General features: G+C 51.3%; 1 protein-coding gene and 1 pseudogene across 1 annotated transcript in view; one reads left to right on the forward strand and one right to left on the reverse strand.

Annotated features, from left to right (window-relative positions):
- Window positions 1–10,520: 10,520 nt before the first annotated feature.
- The window catches only part of LOC135392380 (uncharacterized), an 82,671-nt gene continuing 70,050 nt past the window's right edge, over window positions 10,521–23,141 (reverse strand). Inside the window, exon 3 of the mRNA XM_064623098.1 lies at window positions 10,521–10,846. Coding sequence (XP_064479168.1) covers window positions 10,521–10,846 — 326 coding nt within the window. The remainder of the gene's footprint in view (window positions 10,847–23,141) is intronic.
- Window positions 13,103–13,221, forward strand: LOC135379923 (5S ribosomal RNA; annotated as a pseudogene).

Consider the following 23,141-nt stretch of genomic DNA (forward strand, 5'->3'; position numbering starts at 1 on the left):
TCAAATCTCGAAGGCTCTTAAAATCTTTAGTAGTCTTGGATGTCGCTACCCACTTGTCGAACAAATGGCTTAACCGTGCTCCGAACTGGACTGCAGTTTCTTTTTTGTCAGGCACGCAACTTCTGAACTTCTCTCTAAACCCTTCAGGAGTATTCCGGAAACTCTGCAACAACGCAGCGCTAACCTTTTCATAGCTGCTCGAGTCCTCTGCAGACAACCGCCCGAAAACCGCCAAAGCCTCTCCCGCTAGCGACAAACTAAGAGCCGTGGCCCACTGGTCACGCGGCCACCCCAAACCGTATGCCACTACCTCAAACCTGTGCAGGTATGCATCCAGGTCGTCCCTCTTCTCATCGAACACTGGCATGGCTTTCTGCATACCCGGCCGAAAGCCATTCCCCTCCCCATTCCTAGATGGAGTACGAGAGGGATCACCATTGACGTTGACTCCCGACGCCTGCACTTGAGCCCGAAGGGACAAAACCCTTTCCTCCGCCAGCAACAATCGCTCTACTGCCTCCCGCTCCGCAGCTCTCGCGGTTCTCTTCCGCCCTAGCCTCCCTCTCTGCAGCCTTCCGCTCCCTATCTAGGGTCACCTGCTCGTTTACCCACACATGAAGCTCGCCTTCGGGTACTCCCAATGAACGACCCGCCGCTATAAGTTTCTCTAGCTCTGCGCATAGTTTCCCTCCTTAGCTCGCCACCCACCAAAAGATAGTGGTCCTGTCGCGGACGCCAGAAATTGTGGTGAATGAGCCCGTTCACCTCGCGGTGAGCTGGCCTACACCTGGTGTGGGGAGCATAGTGGGAAACATCGAGACACAGGCACAACAGAGGGTTTCAAACGTGATTTTACTCCCTTGGAGGTATTGGCTGCCAGGGGTGTCGTCGGACCTGCCCGGGATGATGGAGAACCCTCGTACGACGTGACAGTGAGGCGGCAGCAGGGATAGAGTGGGAAGTGCAGTGGAGGTTGTAGTCCACCAAGGGCCGGTGTCTGCAAGGTCTGCGGTTTGAGCCAGAAGTTCGGTCCAGTTCTTTTCCAGCGAAGCCCGTCTGCAGCCTCTCTCGAGCTGCACCTGCAAGGAACTGCCTCCGCCGCTTCTCTTCGTCCTTCTTCCGCGCTCCCATGCACCAGCGCCACCACAAAAACTTTAGCGAGAATTTTTAGGTCCCCATTTAACAGAGTAATAGGCCTCCAGGTGTTCCGTTTTACTTTCATCTTTGCAGATCAAAAAGATGTGCCCCTTTAAAAAAGTCGATCCGAAGTCCCTTTTTTTAGGCCCTCATTGAAGACATTCTGCAGTACCGGCCCCAAAAGTTTGGCGTACTTCTTGTAGAAAGCGTAGCTCAGCTCATCAGGCCCAGGGGCTTTGTTCCCCCTCAGTCCCTTTATGACGACGGCTATTTCCCTCAGGTTAGTCTGAAGGTAGGGACGAGCAATTGGCGTCTTTCTCTGCGAGCCAGCAGTGTTACTGTACGGACGTTGAAAATGACGTTTGGCCTCTCTGGCCATTTCGTCGGCTGTTTCAAGCCTGACACCCTCTGCGGATATCAACGCATCCATTGGCTCACGGCCATTTTCAGATTCCTTAGCGAGCAACGCCCGCGATCACCACGCCTCCCTCTCAAATGCTTCCCGCGCTAGGCGGTAACGTACGGCCTCCCACCGCTCCTCCCAGAGGATGTTCAGGTGGCCTTCTGCATGCTCTTTGGTGACAACCATAAGGGTGGAGCAGCCTCTTTCAAGTGCTCTCAGATGCTTTTGGAGGCTTTCTATCTCTTGTCGCTGGCTCGCTTTTAGTCTGCCCCATTTTTGGAGGCATTCTTTGACGGCTCTCGTAGTATGTTCCCGCCAGCGAATCCACCCTTGCCCTTTCTGAGGCCGACGCTGGAGAATGTCACGAACTTCTGCATCTATTTGGGTGTCTTCCAATAGTGACACGTTGAATTTCCAAGGGGACACCCGAAAACCCGGGCGCCCCACCCCGCTAAATGGGGCTATTACCCCTTTATGATCTGTTAGTCCAATTGTATCTTTGACTGCAGTCTTGAGCTCTTTTTTTACTGAAATTCTTGGCACAATAGAACCTATCTAACCTGACTGCTGATTTTGCCTTCCAGAGGGTGTATCCTCTGTCTGCGTTTGGTGTATGCTCCCACAAATCGATCATACTTTTACAATTGATGAGGTATTCTAATTCTTTGGCCGCTTTCGAATTTCTGTGTTTACCAATCGATGAGTCTTTATCCTTGTCTATTATGCAATTAAAATCACCCGCTATTACTGTGTTCATATTTCCTATCACGAATTTCGGAATCGAATTTCATCTTTATAAAAAGCATAGGCTTCTGCTGAATTATTTGGCCCATAGACACTCAAAAGCGCAAGTTCGTCCCCGTTTATTTTTAACGTTAATTTAATTATTCTTCCTTCGGTATCCCTTTCCCATTTCATTACTTTGATGTTTGCACGATTTAAAATTATAATTCCTACACCTCTGGAGTTATGGGTTCCAAAGCTCCAGAAAGATTGCACGTTGTGATTTCTTTCAATAGCTAAAACTTCCTCCCTTTTAAAAATATGCGTTTCTTGTAAAAGTAAAATTGTTATATGTAGATATCTTGCTAAATCTAAAATTTCGTTTTGCTTCACTAATTCTCTAAATCCCCGTGCATTAAGTGAGAGGAAATTGATGTCCATAATTTAGTAAGTTAAAAATTAATCTAGGAGTCTATTACGTGCCAGTTATTTAAAATTTGTATGTTTATGATTGTTCCCCTCCCCGTTGGTTGTTACTGGAATGGCAGAAATTTACTTCTTATTGGATTTCTCTTTTTTTGCTTTAGCACTCTTCCTAGCGCTCCTCCTGGGAGTCACTAGAAAGTCGTCACCTTTTCCTTTGTGCATGTGTTCCGTACCTGATTCACCCTCCGTCTCTTCAGCATTCACCAGAGTTAAGTCCGCATCCGATTCGGACCAACTAATGGCAGACTCTGGAGTTGTCTGTACTGTGGTGGAGGATGAGTCCTCATCCGCTTCAGATGACTCCTCCACCTCCACTTCAAGCGACTCAACGGTTTCTGGCACTACACTAACCCCTGACTGCAAAGGTTCCGCACCCACAGTCACATTCGCTGGTTCCCTGTCTGGGACTCCAGCCCCACAGCCCCCATCACCGTTCTTTAACTCCTTTCCACTGATAACTTCTTTCTCATTTTTCATTTGTTTTTCATTCCCGTTTTCCGTCTCGTTTTCATCCTCCTTGTCCCTAGCCTCTACCTCTTCGGATGCCTTTGTCAGCTGACGGGGGTTTCTAAGCTTTGGAAATCCGTTTGCATCCAGCCAGTGACCTTTCATCACATCTCGGTCATTTTCCTTCTGTGTGACATCTCTGCCCCACGCTACCTGTCCTTTTCTCGCAACCCATCTCCTACTTTCTACTTCAATCCCACATTGCTCACATTCTCCATTCACCATTTTGCCACATCCCTTGCACTTTTCTGCTTGGCAGTCTCTCAGCAAGTGAGAGGCGGCCTTGCACCTCGCACATCTCTTGTCGACTCCCACGTAGTAGCATTCAACTCGCATGCCTTTCACCGTGACGAAATTCGGAAGCACGCCTGTGAGTTCCATTAGAACAATGCGCGTTCCGGTTTCGCAATCGGCGTGGATGCCGCCGAACATTTCTCTTGTGGTTTTTACCACCTTTCCGTAACCCCCAAGGACCTTTTCCAGCTTTGTGTCTGGGAGGTCAATGGGGTACCTGTACACCGTGATTCTCTTAACCCTATTATCTAGGGCCAAGAGATCACATTCCTTACCGCCGATGGTAAGTTTCCCGCTCTCACGGAGCAGACACGCTCCTTCTAGGTTTTGGGCTATTACCTCATAAAACCCCTTTCCTCTGCTTTGGCCTCCGCGTACGAGACCTGGCGCCACTGCTTTAGCCGCAGTGGGCACGTCTTTCAGAAAGCACCCGATGGGCGCCCGAACCTTAAAGGCAAGAGGCCTGTCAAAGACCTCTGCCATTCTTTTGATTACACTCTACTGTTTTTGGAAATTCACAGTTCTTATTCTATTTACAAACAAACGCTACCAGATTTGTGCGAGAGCCAAAGTCTACGCAGCCAATCAAAACACACGGTCGCCGAAATGCCCAACGGTCACTCCGCGATGTACCAACCGTGAGCGAGGTTCGCAAGAAAACAAAAGAAAAGCTATATTTTTAGACTGGTGAGAGATAACTGAATACACTAATGATTACATTTAATGAGCGGGCTTGCTCGCAAGAAAAAAAAAAGAAGAATGTATATTAGCGGAAAGATAACCAAGGGTAAATGTAAACTGGATGGCTGACTTCCGCTCTCTCACCGGGCGTACCGATGAGAGAAACTCTCTTGATCGTCCGCCTCGGCAAATTGCCACTGATTATTTATCCTTAGGAAAGCAATCAATCCTAATGCTAATCAATGTTTATTATGCCTCTATCTATTCTAGCCCTTACCGGCACTCCCTCGATGAGGAGAAACACCGATTCACAAGAGCAAACACACGCACAAGGTCCAAAGCCGCACAGAATTTCCACACAGGAATTAATCCGTACTCTTACGAGCAGTCTGCTTGGTACGTGCCATTCTAGCCTGTGCTGTAGCCGGGACTCAACGAAACGGTGTGCCGCGACGCTGGGACGACTTCAACTGACGGCTCCCCCACGTCCACGGCGCGATTGCTCGCCGCGCCGACCAATCGGGGAGCAGCTCCAGGTCTCCAGAATGCCGGCGGCCGCGGCGCGCGATATGCTGCTCCCGCGACGATCGCTGCCCTTATCGCTGGTCACAACCAGGACCCAGCCAACGAGCAGCGTCGTCGTCACCCTCAAGAGCGACGTTGCCATGCCCGAGGAAGTGCCGCTAGGCTTCAACAAGTTCAACGTAAGCGAGTACTTCTCACCCACCCAGTGTTATCGTTGCCAGGGCTTTGGGCACGTTGCCAAGTACCGCCGTCGGTCGGAGCGCTGCCGCGCATGCGCCGGGAGCCAAGCCTTCAAGGACTGCACGACGCGGAAGGAGCAACGGTGCGCCAACTGCGGAGGACCCCACCCAGCCAGCTTCGGAGGATGCCCCAAGAGGAAGGCCGCCATCGCAGCTGTGAAGACCGACGCCTGCGAGGTCCGCCCGTCCCGGAGCGGCCGCATCAACCCCGCCGTCGTGAAGCCAACGCGCCCAGCACCCGTCCGCAGCGCCCATGCCTTCCCAGCCCTGCCGAAGCCAGCGGCCCCTGCCAAGAAACCTGCAACTGCCAAACCGGCCTCAGGTAAGAACCCTGACACTAATGCCACCCCCAGTGTTTGGGATCTGCCCAGGGACCCTGCCCCGACCCAAAGACCGCCGCCGCCCACCGCCGACAGACCCCAGAGGACGACGCCGGCCCCTCCCAAGCCTGCTGCACAGGAAGCTGCTGCCAAGCCGGAACCTGCACCTCCCCAGGGCACCCAGCTGGTGATGATGTTGGTCCCCCTACTCATCACAGCCTTCCGTGCCATGCTGGCTGCCATCCCGGCTGCCAGCAACATTCCAGAAGTCCAAGCCTTCAAGGTAATGGAACCGATGCTTGCCAGTCTGCTTTCTACTTTCAGTTATGGACAGTAAGCCCCACCGAAGTCAGCAACTCCCCGCACCCGCCTTCCCACGCGTCCTGCAACGGAACTGCGCCGGACTACGACCCAGGCTGGCCGAGCTCAAGCAACGCCTCACCAAGACCAACTACAGCGTCATCTGCCTCCAGGAATGCAACATCCCGGACACGATGGGGCTACCAGGCTTCATCATGTACACCTCTCCCAGCATACCACACTTCAGCCACGGCTGCACGGCAGTCTTCGTCGCAAGGCACCTGGCACAAACTCAGCTGCCCACAGACCAGCTATCGTCAGCCGTGATTGAAGTTACAGCTGTAAAGGTAAGTTTTGGAAATGACTCACTCACTGTCGCCTCTGTTTACATCCGTCCCAGCTACGCGGTTACGGTGGACCAGATACCTGACGACTTCCTGCAGCAAGTTCAGTCCTCCCTGCCAGGCCCTCTGCGTCTCTGTGGAGACCTCAACGCGCACCATCCGCTCTGGGGTTCCTGCGACGCTGACCGCCGCGGCCGACGCCTAGTGCAGTCCCTGGAGGATTGCAGTCTGCTCGTCGCCGACACAGGTGAGATAACCTTTTACTGGCCACCAGTATCCAGCGCTATCGACGTGACCCTGCACACCCCGGACGTCCCTGCGCACTGGGAAGTCGGAATGGACAGCTGGGGCAGCGACCACTTCCCGATCGACGTGACCCTGGCCTACAAGCACCGGGCCCCGAAGCGACGGACCACCATCGTCGTGTGGGACTCCTTCCGAGCCTGCCTGGACGGAACCCCTGCCTCCCAGGACATCTCCGAGGACATCAGGACAGCCCTGGCCGCCGCAACCAAGTCCGGGACAGCGCCAGCAACCGGCCCGAAACCTGACCTGAAGTACTTCCGTCTGTGTGCTGCGAGGCGCCGCGCACAGAGGGCCCTGCGTCGAAACCACTCCCCGGGGCGTCTGACGGCATACCGACGAGTTTCCGCCGCCCTGTGCAGATATGCGGTCACGCTGCAGCGCTCCCAATGGAAGCAGTTCTCGGCCTCCCTGACCAGCAGCACATCGGCCCGGAAACTCTGGTCTGTCGTGAACGCCCTGAAGGGGAGGAGGAAGGCGAACCCCTTCAGCTCCATGGCTCTAGCCAAAGGGGTCTCCCTTGAGGAGCTGGCAGAGGACTTCGCCGACCTGTTCGGCGCAGGGAGGGACGTCCCCTCCACGGCGGCGCCTCCGGCATGTCCCACGGACCTGGACCACCCCTTCACGGCCGGAGAACTGCGCTTCGCCCTGGATCATCTGAAAGCCAAGTCAGCCCCTGGGATGGACGGACTCACCTACCAGTGCCTGCGCAACCTACAGGACAAGACAACTACACGGCTTCTGGATTCCATCAACCAGTGCTGGGACCAGGCCTTGCCACCTCCATCCTGGAAAGAGAGCGTCATCGTGCCGATATTGAAGCAAGGGAAGCCCCCGGGCGAACTGACCTCCTATCGGCCGATATCGCTCACATCATGCCTGGCTAAGTTGACAGAGCGGTTGCTACACCGCCGCATTACATGGCCACTTAATTCCAAGTCATTTTTTCCCCCCCTGCATGACAGGTTTTCGACGCAACCTTTTCTGCGAGGACTCTGTGCTGGACCTGGTCTCGGACGTGGATGACACCGCCAAACGCAAGTGCAGAACGGCAGTGGTGTTCTTCGACATCAAGGCCGCCTTCGACAGCGTCCCCATCAACACCGTCATGGACTCCCTCGTCGACCCTGGAATCGGAGGCAAGGCAGCTGCTTTCATTCACGCTCTACTTTCCAACCGCTCTTTCAGGGTCTGACTGGGATCGACGCTGAGCTCCCCACGTCCTCAGAAGCTCGATCTACCTCAAGGCAGTATCCTGAGCCCCTTGCTCTTCAACCTCGTCATGGCTGGACTCCCCAAGGCCCTACCAGCAACAACACCTCCCCTGCAACTCTCCATCTACGCGGACGACATCTGCCTGTGGACCAACGGCAATGACCCCTGGAAAGTGATGAAGACCATCCAGAAGGGCGTGGACGCTACGACCGAGTACATCCGTGGCCTCGGACTCACCCCGTCAGCCGAAAAGACCAGGGTCATACTGCTTGGTTCCACGGCAAACTGGTGTACGCTGCCCGAACCAATCCTGATGGAAAACACGCCACTTGAACAGGTACGTGTCCACCGTTTTCTCGGAGTAACCTTGGATCCCAGGTCTTCCTGGGCTCCACTCGTCAAGGACCTCCAGACCAGATGCAAGACAACCCTGAACGTGACCAAGCGACTCAGCGGACGGCACTCCGGCTGCCCCCAGAGGACCCTCCTGACCATCCACAACGCCACCACAGCCGCACGGATGCTCTTCGGACTCCCCTACGCCAAGCCCAGCAGATCAGCGCTGGAATCCCTGGAACTGCTCCACCGTCGCGGACTGAAGCTGGCTCTCGGACTCCCACCTGGGGCGCGGAACGTCGCCGTCTACACCGAGGCTGCCGCTCTCCCTCTTCAACTACGAGCCACCCAACACCTGCTGAACCAGCTCACCAGACTGAACAGGACAACAACCGGAAGGGCGCTACTGCAGCGTCTAAGGGACCGACAACGGAGCCGTTTTTCATGTACTCTTTTCACGCAGGACCAGCTGTTCCAGCCCATCCCACCAGTCCCCAGTCCAGACGCTCCATGGAGGCTCCTCGGGACCGCCATCCGGACAACACTGCCAGGCCTGCCGCGGAAAAAGGACGTTCCGGATGCGGTGGCACAGTTCCTGGCCGCCGAGCGCCTTCATGAGAGCTACCAGGACTACCTGCACGTGTACACGGATGCGTCTGTCGACCCTGGACGACGCGCCTGCGCCCTGGCCTGCCACATCCCAGCAACACAGTTCTCCTGGGCCGAAGGATTGTCCGGACTCCTCTCCTCCACGGATGCTGAACTCCTCGCGATCACGGAAGCCCTGGACATCATCGCCAAGACGAGCGCCACCAAAGCGGTTAACCTCACGGACTCCCGCGGGGCTCTGTCGAGGCTAAACAACCGTTATGAACACTGCGATCTTTCTTTCAGAGCACACCAGAAGCTGCAGTTCCTCCTGGCATCCGGTCATCGCATCGCGCTGCAGTGGATCTCATCCCACAAAGGCATCCCCGGCAACGAGATGGCGGGCTCCCTGAGCAAGCAAGCCACCACCAAGACCCCGGTCCACCAGGCACCACCTACCACCAGCCAGGCGAAGAAGAGCATCGCCCTCCACGTGCGCAGCTTCCACCCGGACAAGCCCACGGCGGACGGGACAGCACCCCCACCCTGCATCACGGCCGGCCTAACCAGGGACGAGGCATCGCTGCTGCTCAGGCTCCGTGCGTCGTGCGCCTTCACCCGGGCGTACGGCTTCACGATCGGCCAGGTCGACGACCCACGCTGCGGAACCTGCGGTGTCCAGGAGAGTGTTGCTCACCTAATCACCCGCTGCAGAGATACTGCTTCTCAGAGAGATGTTCTTTTCCAGAACCTGTCCAGCGCCGGCATCTCTGACCACAGCCTGGTTAACCTGGTCTACCCCATGGGCCCACGACACCATCGCCGACGCATCCAGAGGGAGCTGCTGCAGTTCCTGAGCTCTACCGGCCTGGACACCCGCCTGTAGCTGCCTCCTCCTGGACCTCCACCACCTGACGCTGCCTAGGACAGCGTAGGACTCCAGGACCTGCCAGGACACCAAAGCCTCCCCTGACCTGACCCAAGGACCCCTTCTCCAGCTGCCGCCACCCTCCTGCACCGCCATACGTCACCCCGGCGTCGTATGTCCCCCATGGTCATGCGAGGACACCAAAGACACCCCTGACCTGACCCCTGGACTGCCTCGCCACCTGCCGCCGCCACCCGGCACCGCTCTACGTCACCCACAGCGTCGCACGACCCCTTGGACCTGCCAGGACACCAAAACCATCCCTGACATGACCCCTGGACTACTTCGCCACCTGCCGCCGCCACCCTCCATCGCCTTATGTCACCCTCGGCATCGCACGATCCCTATGGACTTGCCAGGACACAACAGCCACCCCAGGACCACCTGCCGCCGCCTTCCTGCACCGCCCTACGTCACCCACGGCGTCGCACGACCCCCTCGGACCTGCCCCGAACCCGAGAGCATGCCTGACCTACAAGACCCCCCAGCAACCATGGACCAGCCACCCCGACCTCCCCTGACTGACTCCTTCTCTTCTCTTTTTTTCTCTTTCCCTCCCCCTCTCCCACCCCCTTTCCCTGCGGGTGTAACTTGCCGTCGGTTTGGACAGGCAGACCTCCCCGTTTTCTCTCTACGCCACCTCCTCCTCCTCCGCTGCCCTTTTTAAATTAATCCTCTGTCATTGTTTCAATTTGCGTAATCTGTCACCGTGTGCGTCTGCCTCTCCTTCCTTCATTTATCTATTGATGCACAGCCCTTCTTTTTGCCACGCTTTCAGGCGAATTTTATATTTATTTATTTTTATTTTTTTCTTTCAAGTGCAGCACTCTGGTCCCTTGTGGCAACGGCCACAACAGTGCCGACGCTAACGAACGTGAATGAATGAGCGAACGAACGAAAGCATGCATGCATCTGATGCGTCGAGACTGCTCCAAAACGGCCCCCTAACGGTGCTCGTACCTTTGCTGCAGCCGGGCAGGCGCTTTATTTTGCACTGTGCGCGTCGGCAAAGGGAAGCAAAAGGTAGCGAGCGAACACAACACTAGCACTGCAAAACCTCCTGTTGGGTGTTTTCCATGCTAACGCATAGGCGAGCCTCACGCTCAGGCTTTTGGGTGGCCCTGAAGAGGGCCGTTTTTTGTGTCTGCTGTTTTCGTGGACGCTGGTCTGGATATCCGCGGGGCGAGTCGCTTAGCCACGGAAGCCGTAGAGGGTGCGGCCCTGGCGCTTGAGGGCGTACACGACGTCCATCGCAGTCACCGTTTTGCGCTTGGCGTGCTCGGTGTAAGTCACAGCGTCGCGGATGACGTTCTCCAGGAATACCTTGAGCACTCCGCGGGTCTCCTCGTAGATGAGTCCAGAGATGCGCTTCACGCCACCGCGGCGAGCCAGACGGCATATAGCAGGCTTGGTGATGCCCTGGATGTTGTCCCGAAGAACCTTGCGATGATGCTTGGCTCCTCCTTTGCCGAGACCCTTGCCACCTTTTCCTCTGCCTGACATAGCTGCTACCTCTGCTGGAATGCGAGCGAGCGACTGATGCTTGCATACGGCGCTGGCAGGCTCCAACAGCTCCCTATAGAGCCCATAGTTTGAGATAATTCACACACCACTGGGCACACGACCAATGAGAGTGCAACGTTGTAGAAATTATGCAATGCCAGTCAGCCAATCAGGAGTCTTAACTTTGGCTGAGCTTTCGGCCGGTTCTGGCTACCATCGACTTCTACCGGATTTCACGCCTACCGCCGTTACCCGATATTCAAAATAACTGAAGCTTCTTTTGGCTAAAAGAAATATTTATTTGACACAAAGCACTGATTCAAAGATCTGCAACATGGGTGCACTGTGAATACAAAGTCCACTGCGTTGTTGACGCACTGTAACTAAGTTCGAACTTGAAGCAAAACGAACACAGCCCTCGAAATCCGATACGGCCCGAGCGTGTTCTACACTCTCCAACCGCTCCAACTCACGAAGCATTCCAGTTCCAGAGTTGATAGACTGTTCGTGGGATAGTAGTCGTGTCCAGGAACAGCAGAACACACGTTGAATCACATTGACGCATGAATAAAGCAGCGAACACTTCTACAAACTGTTCTGTCGATTGACATCACTGAAACACGGAACACAAGAGGACGCCGTGCCGGCCGTTTTATGATGAGCATCTTCTTTCGTTGCTTGCAGAGCGGAAGGCACTTGTGTGGCACGTAATCGTAATCCTGTCTTTGTTGTCAGTCCTCAAAATCCAATGGCGCCCCCGAACGCGTTCTTCACTCTCCAACCGCTCCAACCCACGAAGCATTCCAGTTCCGTAGTTGATAGACTGTACGTGGGATAATAGTCGTGTCCAGGAACAGCACAACACGCGTAGAATCACAAACTGTTCTGCCGATTGATATCACCGAAACACGGAACACAAGACGACGGACGCCGTGCCGGCCGATGCGAGCTATTTCGAAACTATGCGGAAACTGTTGAAACGGCCGCCGGGACGCTGCACGCACATGCGCGCGTAGAAAATGCGATTTCAAAACATTGTCGACCAATCGGAGCGCGCGCACAGTCTAGGCCAATGAGCTTGCAACGTTGTAGATTGGCGTAGTGGTACATACTCTACAGCCGCATCCTCGGTTACCTGAGGAGGACTGGCGCTGGCACGCCGGCCACGACAGAGGCGCCTCTCTGGCCAATGGGGAGGCAGCTCGCGCGTCCCGCAAAATGCTGCGCCAGCGCGCGTCGGCGGAATGCCCGTGTCGTCTGTTGCATGTACTCGCGCTTTTCGCCAGTTCCGGTGGCGCAGCGGTAACGCGTGCGCTTGGAGACTGGGAGGTCCGCGGTTCGAATCCTCGGGCCGGCTGTGCCGTCTGGGGTTTTTCCTGGGTTTCCCTCAGATGTGTAATAGGCGTTTGCCGGCACAGTTCCCCTGAAGTCGGCCCATGGACGCAGCTATCCTCCCCCCGAGCGGATTCCGCTCGGTCTTCCACTTCACCCTTTCCTCTCCTCCTCTCCACCACCTTTCCCTTCCCGAGAAACATGCCGCCTAATCAGGCAGGCAGACCTCTCGGGTTCCTCCCAACGACACGCCTCCTCCTCCTCCATTACTCACTTTTACTGTTCTGTCTGTTTAATTTATTTATTTATTAGTTACTACGAGGACGCCTATCTAGCTAGATATATGCATGTGTGTCCCTTTAAACCCTTACTGAGTCCCTTACCTACTCATCCCGTTCTGGTCATTATTATTATTCCTTTGGCTAGCGCCAATTTGACATCTTCCACGCTTTCGCCTCTGCGCTAAGCCGTCGCGCTCTCGCCGTCTTTCCCACGCTCCTCACTACCTGCTCCAATAGTTTGTTTGTTTGTTTGTTTTTCCCTCCGTCCCACTACCTCCGAAAGCCGCAATGTCGTATAGCCGCGTTCTCCAAAAATTGGACTCCACGCCGCCTCTACAAGTGATTCCCTCTACGCGCCGCTTCTCTCTTTCTTGCTATCGTCGTTGTTAGTATTCTCGTCACCATCATGACAGCGGTTATTATTGCACGTAACCATGCCGTAGCCCCAAAAACGAGGCGCGAGCTGCTCCGTTTATTTCGCCGCCGAAATACCAACGTAATCGCGCGCAGGGACAACCAAATGCGCAAGGTGTTGGTTCGAGTACCGTGGCTGGCTAACCTTTTCACTGGCATCCCTCCTTGTTCAACAAAAGCGCGTTCAACTGCGCTACGTCCGCGAGCGCACGATACAATTCGTGCAGTTAAGCATGCCCTCTCGCCATCGGCCATACCATTCTGAATACGCCGGTTCTCGTCCGATCACCAAAGCTAAGCAGCATTGGGCTCGTTCAGTACTTGGGAGGGAGACCACCTGGGAACACCGAGTGCTCCTGGCATACTTTTCTTTTTTCTTTTTTTTTTCTAGTCATTCACTGTGTCCGCATGATTTTCGCTGCCTGCAACTGTGCCTCCTGTTATTCTTTCTGTTCCTTTAATTTCCACTTTTGTTTCGCGTCAGTGGCGCGAGCGCAACGGTTGCAGTTTCGTGCGCAGTGTGTTTGCGTATTTATTTATTTATTTATTTGTTGGTTGGTTGGTTGGTTGGTTGGTTGGTTGTTTGTTTGTTTTCTGTTTTTTTTTCTCTATCACTCCCGCTTGTCTGCTAATTTATTTATGTCGCTCCCTCCAGTAAATAAATACGTACATACATACGTACGTACGTACGTAAACAAATAAAGAAAAGCAAAGAGTCAGGTGCGCAGACAGACAGACACACACACAAGAGCTTTTGGGTTTTTTCTACATGTCACGCAAGAACGCTCCACCCCTGCGGAAAGCATTTGGGGTGGCCCTGAAAAGGGCCTTTGGTTGTTCTGGGTGGTGGTCCAACCGCAGCTTACTTGGAGCTCGTGTACTTGGTGACGGCCTTGGTACCTTCGGACACGGCGTGCTTGGCCAGCTCGCCGGGCAGCAGCAGGCGCAAGGCGGTCTGTATCTCCCGACTGGTGATGGTCGACCGCTTGTTGTAGTGCGCCAGGCGCGAGGATTCGGCAGCGATGCGCTCGAAGATGTCGTTCACGAAGCTGTTCATGATGGACATGGCCTTGCTGGAAACGCCCGTGTCCGGATGTACTTGCTTCAGGACTTTGTAGATGTAGATGCTGAATCTCTCCTTCCTCCTGCCCTTCTTCTTCTTCTTGTCCGTGGCACGGACGTTCTTCTGCGCCTTGCCGGCCTTCTTGTTTGTTTGTTTGTGAGGAAAAGAGAGGTTGGCCATGCTCAGCAGCCCTGCTACTCTTATCGGGAGGGGGGATTGGGAGGAGTGAGTTAGGAGAGGGAAAGGGGAGTGTGTGTATATGCTAGAATGCAGGAGGAAGGAGAGGGAATGTAATGATCATGATATTGCTCTGTGGAGTGTATAGAAGAGCCCGGGGCTCATTCCCACTTGATTAAGTTGTTTTTCCTTTAAAGTTCATGTAGGTTGCATGTATTGATATAATCTAGTAAAAGCTTGCAAGCAGTGTGGCAATCATCTGTTGAGGGCCATGAGCCCAGGATTTTCCGAAGGGTTAACCTTCCTGTATGGAGCTTTTGGAGTCCCTTGTCAAGAGTGTTTCTTTGGGAGGTGTATTTTTTGCAATGCAGAAGGGGGACGTGTCCCTCGTCCTCCGGTGAATCGCACGTGTCACAGTGTGGAGATGAAACTATTTTGAACTTGTACTTTAGTGCTTTCGTGTATGCGGCTCCGAGCCTGAGTCGGTGGTGGAGGGACTCCTGGTTCCTGTTTAAAGCCCAAGGTACAATGAATTTCACGTCCCGGTCAAGGTACCTGAGGCGGTTGTTTCTCCATTGTGAGTTTTTGTAGGCCTGTTCCATTTGGTCTTGGACAATTTTTTGGATGGTGGCTGAGATGTCCGATTTGGTAAGAGGGATTGGAGTTTTTGTTTCAATTGAGTGTGCCTGATTTGCAGCTTTGTCTGCGTGTTCATTTCCAGGAATCAGGCAGTGCCCTGGTATCCATTGAAGACGGATTGTGTGGCCTGCATATATGAGGTGCGTATGTTCTGTACGTATTTGCTTAACTATTTGCGTGCACTGAGCCTGATGTAGTGAGGTGACCGAGTCAATCGCGGCTGTCGAGTCAGTAAGAATCGCCCGTTGGTCTGGTTGTTCCTGTTCCTTTATGTATTTGAGGGCCTGGAGGATCTCATGTAATTCAGCCGATGTAGATGAGGTTCTATGACTTAGGTCGTGTGCAATGTTTACTTAATTTGAGGGATCATAGACTGCTGAGGTAGATCCTTGTGATGTAGTGGAAGCATCCGTATATATGACATGATGGTTTTCCTTCAGTTTATCAATGACCTCAAGTGCAAGCTGTTTGGCTATGAGCGTTGGAAAGTCTGCTTTTTTGTGCAGGCCAGGTATTGTAGTACAAGCTTGAGGGACGGTTTGTCTCCATGGTGGCATAGTGTCTCGAACTGGAGTTTTATAATCAGCAGGTATGTATGGGGTGTATTTCAGTATAGCCCTGCTCATTTGTGATCCCATCCTCTTTGTCCGTAGACTTGCCCAATGGTGCTTCACATGCCTGCTCTGGTGTCTGAGGTGAATTTTCATAATGTCTCTGTCTATCATTGTGGGGATGTCGACTTCACATGCCTCTTCGATGAGAGCGGAATGCCCAGTTGTATGTGGGACTCCGAGAACAATTCGGATCCCAGCTGCCTATATTTGTGACAGGATTGTCATGATCACAAATGAGCAAAAATGTAAGAGTGAAAGGAGGATAAGTGAGAGAGAATGGCTGGTTTGCCCTTCAGATGACGCACCCTGGAAGTCCCTGAGAAGGCGTGTTACCTTAGCTCAATTGGTAGATCCCTGGACCGGCAATCCAGAAGATGTGGGTTCGACTCCTACAGCTGCCTAATCTTTTCAGTGACTTTCATCTTTCATCGTTAATTTCTTAGGCAAATTGAGGCTTTGTATGTATTTGTCCCTTCTATATCGTTCCAGCCTCAGAACATCAGTTCTCTCAAGGATTGTCATGTTCGTTGGAGCAACACTTCTTAGTAGAGGAAGACTATACTGGAGGTTTGCAAGTATGAGGGCGTTGTATGCCTGTTTGATGATTGTTTTGTGTGGTCCCCACGAGGGCCCAGCAATGGTCCTAAGTATATTTAGGTACCCTGCAGTTTTGCGTTTGATGGCATTTATTTCAGGCTTCCAGCAAAGGTTTCTATCCATTGCTATGCCCAGTTTTTTCGGCTGATACAAGCATGCCACGTTCCCCTAGGTATTGCTTTGCAGTGCTGACTGCCGCTTGTAGGCGGGCCGTCAGGGTCAGGCGTTGTGTGTGAGCACTCCATACGCAAATGTCGTCGGCAAACATGGCGATGCTTATGTCTTCTTTTCAGCCGTGCCGGCAACAATAGCATGACTACATTAAAAAGAACAGGGCTGAGGACACCACCTTGTGGAACCCCAGCAACCACTTTGTGCCTGGAACTTGGGTCATCAGTGGTTTCTATGTAAATGTACCTATCTGTTTGGTAGCTACCTATGATTTTGTACAGACGACCGGTAACTCCCGTCCGTTGCAGATCGTGTAGAATGGCTGTGTGGGAAACGGAATCAAAGGCCTTTTTTATATCTAAAAATACAGCAGCGGAAAAACGATTAACTGTATTGTTATGTTCAATGGAGGAGACAAGGTCAACAATGGAATCTATCGTGGAGCGGCCTTTCCTGAACCCTGCCATGCATTCTGGGTAAATGTAGTTGTTTGTAACTCAAACGTTGTTCTCCAGAAACCATTCGAGGCGAGATTTTACCATTTTCTCAAATATTTTGCCAATACAGCTGCTAACAGCAATTGGTCGGAAGGAGTCTAGAGAGGTGGGTGTTTGCCTGGTTTCAGGATAGGCTTTATTCGTGTTAGTTTCCATTCCTCAGGGATATCACCAGCTTTCCATATGTTGTTTAACATGTGCAGAAGCTAAAGGAGAGTGTCTTCTTCCAGGTTTCTGATCATGTCATAGCTGATACCATCGGGACCAGGGGCTGAACTTTTTGGGCAAGTATTTATGGCCTTTTTAAGTTCAGATAGAGTGAAGTCGTCATCCATCTCATTATACCCTGTGTGTGCTTTTGCAGCGCGTGGGACGACTTGCGGGATTTGTGTGGGAATGATCGCTGTAATACGGCGGCAGAATTCATCCGCCAGATCTTGGATAGGGGTGTTTGTGGCAAGTGAGAGGCTGACAAAAGGGTGAGTTTGCTCTGAGCCCGTAAGCGTCTGACGGACATGGTTGAATAGTTCCATAACAGATTATCGTTTTTGTAGCCCATCACACAAGCTGCGCCACCTTTTTTCTGAAAGTTTCTTAAGGAGTCTTCTGATTTTTGCTTGAATTCTGTTTGATTCCCTTACATGGTTTAGGTTTTTCGTTCTCCTTGCCAGCCTCTCAGCTCGCCGTCTTATCGCGCGCAATCGTTCATATTCCCCATTTATGTACGGGACGCTGGCAGGGATTATGAATTTCTCAGTGTGTTTTTCATGGCAGTTCTTAAGGTGCTCTGTGATGGCTGCAATTTTAGTATTGCTGTCTATTTGGTTGCATGTGTCAGCCCGAAAGCGTCCCCAGTTTACTTTTTTGACGTCATGTTTTTTTGCGTTTCTTAGAGTGATTTTTCATTTTCAACAGGAGTGGAATGTGATCACTCCCATGAGTATCTGTATCAGTGATGCACGATATGTTGTGAACAATTGCCTGAGATACAAGTGCCAAGTCTAACACAGATTCTGTTTTGGGATATGTGGGGGCACAGTCATTTGTGATACAGAGGTTTAACTCATCTAAGAGTTTTTCCAGTTCTGCCCCCCGCTTGTCAGTGTTTTTGACCCCCAGATCTTATTATGGGCATTAAAATCCCCGCACACTATATAGGGTGGTTGGAGCTTTTTGCTTTCTCTGACTAGGAATTCAACATCAATAGGTGTGGTGGGCTGCAAGTACACACTGACGATGGAAAGATCAGTTTTGCGGAGGCGAATCCTGCAGGCACACAGCTCACAGATATCAGTGCTGGCTATTTTCATAGCCGTCTGAGGAATGTTATCTCGAATCAGCAAAGCAGCCCTGCTGGGAGGAGTGGGCCTTGCTGATTCATACAGGAGATAGTGGGGCAATGTAAATGATGAAGGGAACCTCCCTTCGGATATGCAAAGAAGAGGAAATTCATGGCGAGAAACAAATTATGAAAAGTCTGCGACTTTGCCCGTGATCCAATGCGAGTTCCATTGGAATATGGTAGTGTTGGAATACCGTTTGACACTGTGTGGGGTTTCTGCTCTGGTTTGGTTGCTAGCCATGGTGGTTGGAGGAGAGCATTTGCAAGAGTTCGGGCTCCAGGGCCAGCGCTTGCTGTACTTCTGGCACGTTACGAGCAGTTGGAATGGCAGCAATGATTGTCTTGAGCGCCATGAAGATGAAAGGAATTATTTGTAGCACCAGTTGGGCAACTTCAGGAGAGCTCGAGGTGGGTGGGGGAGGAGGGGGCCCCAGAGGAGGGGGCTTTGGACGATCTGCTTGATCGCTCTGAGTGGGCGGCTTCTCCCATGCATTTGGGGTAGAAGTTGAGGGCTCTGCTGTTTTTACTACCTCCTTCTTCTTCCACGGCGCGTTTTGGGGTCGCTGCGGAAGTGGAGGGAAGGCAACGCCAATTCTCTTTGGGATGGGGGGCGGCTTCACCATTGTGGGGTTTATTGGCCCACACTTGAGAGGCTTTTCATCACAGCATTCTGTTTTGACGGCAGCAATAGCGGCTACACGACGAAGGCAGCGGCCGTAAGTGGCAGGGTGAGGTCCCCCACAGTTTGCGCATTTGGCCTCGTTGCGCGAGTGACACTGCTTGTATGAGTGCGAGCCCGCACAGACTTTGGAACGAGTTTGCCCACGGCAGTGTTCGGCAGATTCCCGAACTTTTGGCACTTGAAACACTGCGTGGGAGTGAAAAACTCTGTGACTGGGTACTTATTGAACCCCAAGGTCACTTCCTCTGGCATGGGGATGTCTGACTTAAACGTCACGATGACGCTATGTGAGGGGCGAGGGTGATAATCACAGGTATCATCCCTCTGGTATGCTCGCTGCCTGCGTACTTCTACGGCGCCAACAGGTCTTAGGAATTCGAGCAACTGCTCATCACTATATGGAGCACGAATACCCGAGATTTTGCCGACGTTGCGCGCATATGACTCGGGTATACGCGTCGTGATAGCAATGTTGGCCAGACATGTCAGATTCAGAAGCGCTTTCGCAGCTGCCAGAGAACCCACAGTCACTGTTAGGCTACCAGTGTTTGCAATTCTGTGGTTGCGGATACGCACTTGTGTAGCAGAGAGCACCTCTGAAGCTATCTCGTTTGGATTTACAGCTAGGAAGCTGTCCTCTTTCTTTACTGGCGTGAGGATGACGGGGATGCCCGCTTTCCTCGACTTTTTATGAACCACCCTGATAAACGGGGTGGTGTCATCATCGTGTTCATTTTCGGACTCCATTGTCTCGTGATTCGGCACAATGCTTACTTTGTCAGAGTCGTAGCGACGTCTTTTCTGCGAAGAGAGGATTTCTCCTTCCTGATTTGATGGGAGATTTACCCTCCTGGGTGTCGTCCATTGTCTTCGGCTACTTGAAAGCCTAAACCCAGGACACATCACTGCATACTGTTGTTCACAGCGATGCTCACAGTAGCACTGAAAAGTGCTGTTTATTCCAAAGCACTGCTCTCGACGACGCGCGGGTGCACGTTCAACTCGCTGAAAGCTGGTTCACACTATCCCTTCTTGACCGCTTTGACGAAAATTGGGTGTATCGAGTTCTGTGCAGGACCAACTCCACATGGGAGAAGATCCATAACCCTCTACAGATCCGCTAAGCTAAGCTAAGCATTTACATCGCCTTTGTCTATCCTTACGTTATGGGTGCACAGATTAATACCCGACTTGCTCTCCGGAAATACTTCCGAGGCAGTTGCTTTCGGCTTTTATGCCGCCACTTCCGCATTCAGCGTAACTAAGCAAACATTGCCGCCTTGTAACATCATGTAATAACCCAGTTATCCTGAAATATTTTTTTACAAATTTTTGCATTCATTGGACTAAATTTTAAAGAAAGGAGTGTGACCCAATTTATTTTTTTCCGTTTTCCAGATTGCTCTAAATCTTTCAGAACCCCATTTAAAAAATTCCCTCCCAAGCCATATCCTAATACAAAAATTGATTTTCCTAGTTACTATTAACTCCTGGCTTCCCGACCTATGGAAATGAAATCTTCTCTGACATCTGGCGTACCATATTTGGTATACCGTTTCTGTCAGTACCAACCAATACAGTTTTTATCCCTATTTCTCAGCTGAGGCAGCTCCAGGTTTATCAAGTCCTTTTTGGTTAACTGAGGTAGATTGAAAGCTGTCCGAATTTTCCCCCATAAGAGTCTGGGTAGCTTGCATTCGAGGAAGCAGTGTTCTAGCGTTTCTGTTTTCCCACACTCAGCACACCTATCGTTATCGCTTACATGCCTTCTTTCCAGGAAAGATCCAACGGGTACTATTCTGTGAGCTATTTTCCACAGTAAGGTTTTCCGTTTTCCTTCTATCCATTCGCTGTTCAAGCGTATCCATAAACCGCTGTTGCTGTTGTTAATTGTTCCACCTGTTTCTTTATTCAAGAGTTTATTGTATATGTCTTTAGCTGACATACTCATACGTCGCCAGTTATTTTTAAATTTCGAACAGCTTGTAGGACATCGTTGTATTGTCTTGGTTTGTCTGTTGCCGATGGTCCGTTCAAGTTTGTGCGTTCTCCAGTTATAGTTTTTGCTTCGACAGCAAGCCAAAATTCTGCCAAATATTTTGTTAATCCTTCCTCTGTATCCTGTTTACTGTGACCTGCACCTTTAGAGCTGTAGCATAATTTATTATGTCACGTATTCCCCATCCTCCGTCTTGTTTGGCATTTTTAAGGACACTCTGCGAAGCAAATTGTGTTTTTTCATTCCACACAAACTGGAAACACATCTTTTCCAGTCCCCGTGCAATGTCCTTTGTTGGTTGTTCAATTGCTGCTAGGTACCACAACTTGCTGTGTACTAATACGTTAATCAAATGTGCTCTCACTGAGAGCGGGGCTTCCAAGGCTGAGTATTCTTTTAAGATTTCTTTGACTTCAGTGATTTTTTCAACCCAATTGCTTCTGCTGACTCCGTTTGCGTTGTATTTAATTCCCAGAATTTTTACTTCATTTTTAATCGAAATTCCAATCTTAACTCTTGGTTTGAGACCTCCAATGTACATCAGAGCGCTTTTGTTTTTGTTTATTTCTGCTCCAGATTTAATACTATACTCATGCATACTGTTTAATATTCCTTGTACTGATTTTTCGTCTGGAACCAGCACAGTCAAGTCATCTGCATAGGCTAAAATTGCCTTTTCCTTCCCCCCTCTAGGTAGTGGAAATACCTTTATTGCACCATTGCTCTTTAACATTTTGATTAATCTTTCAAAGCCCAAAACATAAAGAAAGGGTGACGGAGGACGCCCCTGTCTTACTCCATTAGTAATTTTAAAGGACTCATTACAGGGTCGGCCGTTCACTAGGACAGTGCTGGTACTTCCCTTTATAGACCAATTACCATATTTATAAATTCTTGACTCACGCCTACATTTGCCAATTCGCTAAAAATGAAATCCGATCTTATTTTATCAAAAGCTTTCCTCTGATCGATGGTGGCTACGATCCCCTCTATTCTCCTCTGACCTGACCATAACAATGTGTCCCTGATGGCAGCGGTCTGTAGGAAGATATTTCTTCCCTGAACACCTGCACACTGGGCTTTGGAAACCATGGAGTTCATCAATGGAACTAAGCGGTCTGCCAGAATTTTTGCAATGATTTTGTAGTCAGCGTTTAGGAGCGTTATGGGTCTCCAAGCATTAATCTCTTCCCTTCTTGATTCATCCTTACAAAGGAGAACCACATAGCCCTCATTGAGGGAGCCAAGAGAGCCCCCACTCTTTAAAGCCCTGTTGAAAACTTTAACTAGATGCGGCCCAATTAGTGACCAGTATTTCCGATAGAAGGCCATCGGTAAGCCGTCTGGGCCAGGGGAGGAGGTTTGTTTCATCCCAAGTACGGCTTTGAGAGCCTCCTGGACGGTTGCCGGGGAGTTTTTTCCTCCGGCCGGGGTGGCGGGCGCCGTCCTCGTACTGAGCGTAAATATCGCTGTAGAAAGTAGTGATAACCTGCTCGATTTCATCGGTATTTGTTACCCTTTGGCCGTTGTCGTCGTACAGAGCTTCGATTGGGCTTTGCGTTTGGTTCAGGAATGCTTTTATAAGCTCCCTGGAGCACCATGTTTCCATTTTGTGCTGCTTGGTCTGAGTGCGCATTTGCATGGGGAGCCAGCTCTGTTCCCTTAGGGCTTGGAATTCGTTTTTGAGGGCTTTTATTTGCTCCTCATAGTCGTCAGCAGCAGTGTCATTTTCTAATGTACGAATCTTGGACTCTATGGTCCCCAATCTCCTTCTCTCCTCCTCAACTCTCTGCCTTCCCCCTGTTTTCAGTAGGTTCTTTAGGGACTTCTTCACGCCCTCCCACCAGCCCACACTGTGGTCACATCTTTGGGCCGCATCCTCAAGAAGTTCTTTAATCATTAAATCTATTTCTTTTATTTCTAATAAATCATTGTTTAAACGCCATGGTCTCCCGTGGAACCCAATCAACGGGACATTGTTGAATTTCACTTCCACTGCCATGTGGTCAGAAACTGCGGTTGTGTCAATTGTTTTGGTTTTGACAGCACTCTGAGTCCATCTTCCTCTTGCATAGACTCTATCTAGTCTGCTGGCGTTAGTGCCACTAAAATGGGTGAAGCCCTGTTCATTTCCGTTGTTTTGACGCCACAAGTCTACAAAAGAAACGTCTCTGATTAGCTTCCTAAATTCTTCACTTCCCTGTTTATTCTTATGATGTCCCATTAATGTATCTAGGTTGTCATTTAATACACAGTTAAAATCCCCCCATTATTATGTTGGTTGCACCCGCTAAATAATAGTCTAGTCCTCTAAAAAATTCTGCGGATTCCTTCCTGTCGATGGGAGTGTATACGCTTATTATTCGTACTGTGCTGCTTCCACACGACAAGTCGACTGCTACAACCCTTCCATCTGTGTCTCTTTTGCTATTTATCACTTTACTGGCCAAGTGTGGCATAATGATTATGCCTACTCCTCCCCAGTTCTTTTTCCCAAAGCT

Source organism: Ornithodoros turicata, chromosome 1 (genome assembly GCF_037126465.1).
Source record: "Ornithodoros turicata isolate Travis chromosome 1, ASM3712646v1, whole genome shotgun sequence".
Taxonomy (NCBI): Eukaryota; Metazoa; Arthropoda; class Arachnida; order Ixodida; family Argasidae; genus Ornithodoros; species Ornithodoros turicata.